An 8,592-nucleotide genomic window follows, 5' to 3' on the forward strand; every position below is an offset into this window, starting at 1 on the left:
ACTCATGGCTGCACAAAGGGTGATATTGCCACCACGCTGGCCGGGAACTTCCACAATGGCACGTTGGCCAATTATGTTCCTGCCTCTCCCTCTCCTCTTTGCCAGGTTGAACCCTGCTTCATCCACGAAAATGCATTCATGCGGCGTCTCCATGGAATCCAGTTCAAACATTCTCTACATGTGAAAAAAGATACATACACCAAGTAGTGTAGTACATAAGGTATACAGAAATACAGACTCCTGAGTGTTCTTTATGCACACTTTATGCGCAGTAAAGTACAGTAAAGAGTGTACACTTACTTGAACATACTGAAATCGTAGTTCTTTGACCCGTTCTGAGTTACGCTCGAAGGGTACTCTGTAAACTTGTTTCATGCGTACCCTGTTGCGTTTGAGCACACGATCAATAGTTGAAATGCTGACACTGTTGATTCCTTCAAAGTTGATATTGTCCTCAACAACTCTTTCCTGGATTTCACGGAGTCTGATGGCATTGTTCTCAAGAACCATATCTACAATCAGAGCCTCTTGCACCCGCATGTTGTATTCTTGTAGTTCTGCAAGAAGGGAAAATGCACAGTAATCTAAATCAAGTATACCGTAAATAGCAATGGACATCACAATACAGTTTTTCTATGCATGTTTCCCCCTAGTCTAGTTCCCCCGTTTTTCTGTTGACAAAAGGATGTGCTGACTTACAGTACACTGTAATTACTAGTTATTGTATTCAGTACTGTAGACAGTATGTACCAAAATGAAAATAAACATTTACCTGTTTTCTTGTCTGAATAACCTGATGATGGTGGCCACAGAGAACCTGCTCAAATTAGGTTGAACTCGGAGTCCTGCTTCCCGCATTGTCATTCCATGCACAAGAACATGGTCAATTATAGTTGCTCGAATTTCATCTGAAATGACTGTTCTTGGTCTTCCTCGTCCTCTTCCTCTACCTCTACCTCTACCTCCTCGTCCACCACCTCTAACTCAAACTCTTCCTCTGTCTCTTAGATTGTCTCTTTCCATTCTTGCATCCATCCAACACACCTGTGCCACCAGTGCACTCTGACCTGGCTTATATTCAATCGGTTTAATCACATCATTGGAAACAAGTGTGAACAATTTTGAGGTGTTGCGTTTTATCAATGACAACTGTGTTGTAATTGTGGTTATTGTTTGCAGCATGTGTTTACCCTTTTGGAACACAAGGTTTTTAGAGAATGAGATTGTGTTTAGAGTTTAGCCAAAAGAGTGCCTCATTCATAAAATGAGTTTAGGTCACTGAAAATTTTGTTCAGAGAATGTGATGTAGTGTCTTAGCAATTGAGAAAAACTGTAATTCTTGTTCTATAATTTCATAAATACAACAAACTATAGTTTTTGTATATATAATATAACTATATATAAAACTTTATAAGCTGTGATATCAGACAGCTCCAGACACATTTTATTTGGTGGAAAATAGGACAAAATGGTTCTTTGGATAGTAAAGGTTGCCGACCCCTGACTTACAGTTTTTCTCAATTGCTAAAACACTAAAACCCATTGGCTGAACAAAGATCTCAGTTGCCTGAACTCATTTAGTTACTTGTGCAGTCTGTTGTCAATACCTTAAACTATTTCACATGGTGAAACACAATTTGTAGATCTCACTTAAGACTTTTCAGCAAAACTCTAAACACATTCTCAGTCTCAAAACACATTCTGCACTCTAATGCACATGTCATCCATACTGGTAAACACAAGTGGCAACAATCAAATACAAATAGAGAACACATGTCATTGATTAAACACAATCACTCAAAATTGATTTCACTTGTATCAAATGATGTGACACAACCAATATAAGCCAGTTCAGAGAGCAAACAGGTGGTTGAAGGTGGGAAGGAGAACAGTCTGAGAATGGATAGAAGAAATAATGTGAGAGGACGAGGACGAGGACAAGTGCGTATGCGAGGTGGGCGACGAGGAGGAAGAGGAGGAAGGCAAGAAAGAGGAAGAGGAGGACGAAGAGGAAGAGGAAGACAAAGAGTGGAAATATCTGATGAAATTCGAGCAACAGTCATAGACCATGTTATAGTCCACGGACTGACAATGAGGGAAGCAGGACTTAGAGTGCACCCCAATTTGAGCCGATTTTCTGTGTCCACCATAGTAAGGACATTCACAGAAGAGAACAGGTACAGTAAACTACTGTATTTTTGTAATTGCAAATTTACTGTACTACACTATATGCAGCTGTTTCAATAGTCATTTGTAAAGTTCATCACTGTATGTATTGTACTGCATGAATATTTTTTGTAACTGCAAATCTACTTTTTGTAGAACTGCAAGGCTGCCACATGCAGGTGGAAGGAGAGCTATATTCACTCAGGAGCAAGAGACAGTTATAGTGGGCATGGTCCTTCAAGATAATTTAATACGACTCAGAGAAATACAGGAACGAGTGATACAAGATAACACACACTTCCAGGGAATCGACAGTGTGAGCATTTCCACAATTGACCGTGTCCTCCATCGTAACAGGATGCGAATGAAACAAGTATACAGAGTACCTTTTGAGCGCAACTCACCAAGGGTGAAAGAACTGCGAGCTCAGTATGTGCAAGTAAGTGTACAATCAGACACATTTACTGTAATCCAGATTGTCTACAGTACTGCCACATACTATGTGAATGACATTACTCTTCAGTACATACAATGTATGTGAATCAGAAGTGCATACAGTAGGCCTAATTGAACTCTATAATATAGCACTGTCTCTGTACAACTTACTAAATTCTACATACATTATATTGTATTCCTACACAGACAATATTTGACTTGGAATCCTTGGACAGACCCCATGAGTTAATCTTTGTCAATGAGGCAGGCTTCAATCTAACAAAGAGGAGAAGGAGAGGCCGAAACGTGATTGGACAGCGGGCCATTGTTGAAGTCCCCGGTCAACGAGGTGGCAATGTCACAATCTGTGCTGCTATCAGCAACCATGGTGTTCTACATCACCATGTTACACTCGGGCCATATAACACCCAGCATCTTCTAAGATTTCTGGCCAATCTCAGAGATATTTTATTTGAGCAGCAGGTTCAAGAGCAGCAGGGTCAAGAGCTAAATGAGAATCCCATTCCCACCTATGTGATAGTGTTGGACAATGTCAGTTTCCACCGAGCTCCTCAGGTAAGGGAATGGTTTAACATCAATGGTCAGTTTATGACCTTGTACCTCCCTCCATACTTGCCTTTCCTGAATGCGATTGAGGAGTTTTTCTCCTCATGGAGATGGAAAGTGTATGATAGACAACCCTACACCAGAGTAGATCTGCTGCAAGCCATGGAATTAGCCTGTGGTGATATAGGTGAGGAATCATGTCAGGGCTGGATACAGCACACTAGAGGCTTCTTCCCCCGTTGCCTCAGGAGAGAAAATATTGCTTGTGATGTTGACGAAGTGCTCTGGCCTGACCCAGCCCAAAGACGAGAAGAAGCACATTGATGACATGTTGACTCCTTTGATTTGTGTCCCTTTTACTGTAGTACTGTATACTGTAGTAGGCCTACAGTGCATTGTAGGCTGTATAATGTACAATAAACAAATTGTATAGCCTTGAACATTGTGCTTTCTATTTGTTACAGTACTGACTGCTCAATAGATTTTGACTGGTTGCAGGTTCATATCAACAAAGAACAAGAATTACAGTATCACAGAGACAAAGGACACGTTTGTGAGATGCAGGGTACCGTACTGTAACAATAGGGGTACAAGGAGGAGGAAGAACAAAAGAAATTGCAAAGAGCAAAGCAGAGTAGTAATTTCTGATCAATTTTGAGCTACTGTAATAGAACATGTTTTCGTCCATCAAAAGACAATGACGGATAAATATGAAATTTGTTTTGAGATTACAAACCTACTTCTCCCTGAGAACTATATGTTTTGAACAATGTGTTTTCTATTTATTGGTGTATTGTTTACTGACTGCTTGATAGTGTATATTATTTTGATCACTTTGTTTATGATTTGAGAGCAGTGTTTGATTTTGAGCACAGGTAAAACTGTTTTGAGGCGAAAGTTTCATTTTGCAAGAGGATTCAGAGGTTTTGTAAATAGTGCTTGAAGATGAGGTTTTGTGTTTACAGTTTTGAGAAAATGGGTGACCGTTTCAAGAAATATGTCTTAGCAATCGAGAAAAACTGTAAGTAAAGCATCTGAACACTTTTTCCACCACTGATTGTGAGTATGTTATCATGCTGCTGTTAGCATGGTTGTATATTTATTTAAATATGCATACCGGCCTTTTCAAATTTGAAATATTTAATCGTTGCCAAGCTTGAAAAGAAAAAGGGATTTTATCATTTGGCCCAGCCCTAATGAGACACACTTGCTGTTAAATAATGAAACACAACACTCACAGTCCAACACATAAGAAATGTCCTTACATTGAGTTCAGCAACTATGATAAGGATCCTTTTCAGGGCTTTTGATCTTTGACACTATTTCCCACATTCAATATCATTATAGAATCATAGCTTGATAATAGATATTAGATAAAGTATGTTGTCTCCTGATGTTTTCTCTTGATTGTCCTCCACTGTATTTCCTAATGAGTGCCTCCACCTTGTGGACAGAAACAATGCAACACCCTGTTGACACAGCAGCCCGGTTTATAATACAGTATTATGTCTGTCTACTTCTTACCAACTCAAGAGATTTGAGTGACCACCCATCGTCTAACGTCCTCCATCCTCAACATGAGTAGGAGGAAAGAATGAAATCCCTCCTTACCTTGAATTCAATTCTACCATGTCTTCTCCTCCACTCCTCAGCTCCTCCCATCAGCCCAGATTCCCCACACATCTGGTTGCTTTGGTTTTTTTCCAAAACTGAATACTGCAAGAAGGAAAGCAAAGAGGGGGGGAATGGGAAGGAGGGGGGGTGAGAAAGAAGATATGTGAAGAAAAGGGAGTGGAAAGTATTATAAAAGCAAGGACAAGAGAGTGAAAGAGGAAGCAGGGTAAGCAAATAATCATTGGTGGAACAAAGTGAGTTAAACAGCACATTTCCAGGAGGAGACAGAGTGGGCAGAGGAGAACCAGAGAGGGAGCGAAAAGCAGAATTCTTTTTGGCAAAAATAGTGGCCTCAGACAAAGGTTTGTGTGTTTATCCACCAGCAGGTCAAAATATGGCGCTTTTCCCATTCTGCAAGACGCCCGCAGGTCAGTAAAACCTCAGCCACTGCTCCACCTCTTCTGCTCGTGTCACATCTGGTTGTTTTTCCCCTCACCTGTCATTGATCTGTGACTGCTGTACTTGTACATGCTCAGTTAAAACACCAAAGCTTTTTAAAGCTTTTCTCAGATGTTGTGAAGGATGTGTAATCTGATCCTGAAAATGTGTCCAGGAAGGCAAAATAAGTCCTTGATTGATTCAAGGCTGTATGTACATTTGTCCCAAATATCTTGGCTGGTGAAGGAGCATGCAGGAATGTATGTGGAGAACATGAAGATAACATCTTGTTCTTCTATTTAAGTTCTATCTCATGCAATGTGTATCTTGTGATTCAGTACCGATCTCTTCTCAGCTCAGTCTGGCTTCTGGTATATTGTCTTTGCTCAGCCTCACATGCACAGTTTCAGATGACATCGTTTTACTGTGTATCCCACTTGTCACTGCTAGTTCATTTGCGTATACATATTGCATATGTTTTAAAGATTAAAGTATTTGGGCAATCACGGGTTGCTACACTTCCAAAGCGTGATATTTCGGTATCAGCACATTCCTTTCATTCCATGAGCTTTTGTCTTTTCTACCTTTCTACCGGATTTAAAGGAACATTTGTAAGAAAATGCACTTTCAGGAAAAGCATGTATCAACTTGTACTGGTTTCATTTAATTGCATGTACATGTGTATGTTTGTCCTTCAAACAGGACCAGTCAGAGTGACGAGAATACAACTGGTTCTGTACTGTTTTCTCCTGTCTCTTATCATATGTAAGTGTGCAGAAGAATTTATTCCACTCTAACACTGTGTCGGGACAGTAAATACACATACAGTTGAAAAATGTGCTTCTGGCAAAGTGAATGTAAACTTCACCTTTGTTGTTGCATGCTAAGTAGATAATAATAATAATAATAATAATAATAATAATACATTTTATTTGTATCGCACTTTACCCCTTTTTTTTAAAAATCGCAAAGTGCTACAGGCTAAAACAGGGCAGAATAAAATCACAGAAAAAGACACAGTAAAAAGAATCACATTGCTAAAAAAGAAAAGGCCTTCTTAAAGAGGAAGGTTTCTTAGATCCTGTCTTATCCTGTCTTGATTGTAATATTGTAGATTATTAAAAATACGCAGATATAATATGTATATATATCGTCAAAATATTCCAAACACAGGCATATGGTGAAAGTTATAAAGGGCTTTAAATAAGGTCAGTTGTGATCATTTGCAGTGAACTGGGTGACTTTTCTCCAGCTTAACAAAAGTGTACATATGTACTTCACAAAAAGTGTCACTGTTTGGAGTTGTAATAAAAAGTAAAACCATGTTTTGCCCCATCAGACTTCCTCAATGGACGTAAAGCAGCTGTCAGTGTGGAGTCACCTCATCCTATCTTCCATGCCTTGGGAATGGACCGGACCGACATGCCGGTCATCAAGGCAACGGCGCCACAAACTCCTCTGGAGACACCTTGGGGTGCTCCTTTAGTGTGGGGTGACACCCAGAAGTCAGTTTGGCGCAGGGCTAAATTTGCACAACAGGGAATCCGTATAGGTCTGCTGGCCCTTGTTGTGGGAACGTATGCCCAGTACGTGCAACGTTTCCTCTCCTCAGCTGAAATCCACTTTCTCCCTGGTCAGATGGTCACCTACTACATTCTCACAGACAACCCCCGCACCCTGAATCCCCCCATCGAGCTGGGCCCTGAACGACAGCTGAAGGTAGTTCCTGTTGCAGAGCTGCCCGGGTGGGAGAGGTTGGCTCGTCGCCGGATGGTCCTGCTTGCTGATGCCATCAAAAACCCAATCAGTAGAGAGGTTGAGTACATCTTCTGCGCTGACATCGACCAGGAGTTCGTGGCCCCTGTGGGAGAGGAAATCCTGGGAGACCTGGTGGCCACGTTGCACCCAGAGCTCTACGGGATGCCAAGAAATGCATTTCCTTACGAAATTGAAGAGGTCTCATCAGCTTGCGTGGAGGAGGATGAGGGAGACTACTACTACACCTCTGAGTTGTACGGAGGGTTGGTTTCTGAGATGTACAGTCTGGCTCGAGCCTGTTCTTTGCTCATTCTGCAGGACCAGGCTAACGGAGTAATGGCCAGGGGCCTTGAGGAGAGCTACTTGAACCGCTACTTGATCGATAACAGGCCCACCTGCGTGCTATCCCCAGAGTACAGCTGGTGGGACTCAGCCCTGGCTCCTGATGTGCGTGTACAGAGGCTGGTATCATTGGGAAGGAAATGTGAGGCTTATGATGAGCAGAAAGAGAATCAATGTAAAATGTAGGGTTCTGCTGGCGGAGCCCACTGAAGTATGAATGTAGATCTCACTCCAACATGAAGAACTATTGTTTTCAGTGTTAAATTTCCTTTTTGGGGAAGGTCTCTGCGCAAAAATTAGCAAACAGTGTTATGACAGGACATGGGATGAGGGGAGAAGATGAAGAGAGGGCACATGTTCCAATCAATGTTATTCAATTAATACTTCATAATTTCCATGTTGTTATCTGTTCTATTAGCCAATAACTGTAGCCTGCAATCACACACAAGCAAACTGCACAATCTGCTCTCAATTAAAGACCCATTTGTGTGAACAGTTTGTCTGCGTGCTATCTCTTCCACAGCAGACAAAAAAAAGAAATTGACCTGTCTCTTTAAACGGAGCACTGTGCTCTCCATTAATGTCAGCCTTGGAGATACTGCTCCAGTGGCTTTGTGGTCAACAGCGATAAGAGTCAACAGTGTAAGTGCACACTTTCCCCGCAGTGGCCAATCATTAACTGGAAGAGCTGCTGTTTCAAGGTCCTTAAATACCAGGTGGGGGGGAAGATGGATATAACGGGGTGCTGTTTCTCCAGGTTACAGGAGCTACCATGTTTAAGCTTCAGCCAACAGTAAAATAGTTTTGAAATGTGGCGGAACTGGTTCAGGAAGTAATAAAGTAATTTTCATTAAAAAAAAAGATATTTTCCCCATTATGTGTTGGAGTAAAAGGTAAACTCAAATGACCTGAAGTTGGTGGTTGTCTGCTTATCTCTTTCTCCCTCCCACACACAAACACACAAACGCATGCTCCCACGTTCACACTCTGCTTCTGCTTCTTTTAATGGGAAGGTTAAACAGCAGCAGATGGCTTTTCTCACTGCCGACAGTCTGTCCTCAGGGACAGATTGCCACGAGGAATTGAAGCTGGAGGTAAACTTCAAATAATCCGTAAAAACAAATTTTCAGTTATATTTCACTCAAATCTAAATTTCTGCTGCTTGCCACACAGGTGTATATATGTTGACTCACTATCAGTGCTTTTTGAGTGTTATCTACAGAAATAATAATGGTCAAAAATGAAGAAAAAAAACTTGGGAGGACACCCAAA

General features: G+C 41.2%; 1 protein-coding gene across 2 annotated transcripts; it reads left to right on the forward strand.

The window, feature by feature from the left end:
• Positions 1-4,929: 4,929 nt before the first annotated feature.
• LOC137879665 (globoside alpha-1,3-N-acetylgalactosaminyltransferase 1-like) lies at positions 4,930-7,813 on the forward strand. 2 transcript variants are annotated; one of them, XM_068720563.1, is made up of 4 exons: positions 4,955-5,008; positions 5,166-5,210; positions 5,923-5,985; positions 6,560-7,813. In XM_068720563.1, exons 2-4 carry the CDS (start codon positions 5,177-5,179, stop codon positions 7,504-7,506), a joined length of 1,044 nt encoding a protein of 347 aa, XP_068576664.1. In that variant the 5' UTR covers positions 4,955-5,008; positions 5,166-5,176; the 3' UTR covers positions 7,507-7,813. The 2 variants fall into 2 exon arrangements, with proteins under 2 accessions (XP_068576665.1, XP_068576664.1); XM_068720564.1 differs by lacking the exon at positions 5,923-5,985 and having other exon boundaries at positions 4,930-5,210.
• Positions 7,814-8,592: the final 779 nt, after the last annotated feature.

This window comes from Cebidichthys violaceus, unplaced genomic scaffold (genome assembly GCF_023349555.1).
Source record: "Cebidichthys violaceus isolate CVI_PGR_0920_01 unplaced genomic scaffold, fCebVio1.0.p SCAF_25, whole genome shotgun sequence".
NCBI lineage: Eukaryota > Metazoa > Chordata > Actinopteri > Perciformes > Stichaeidae > Cebidichthys > Cebidichthys violaceus.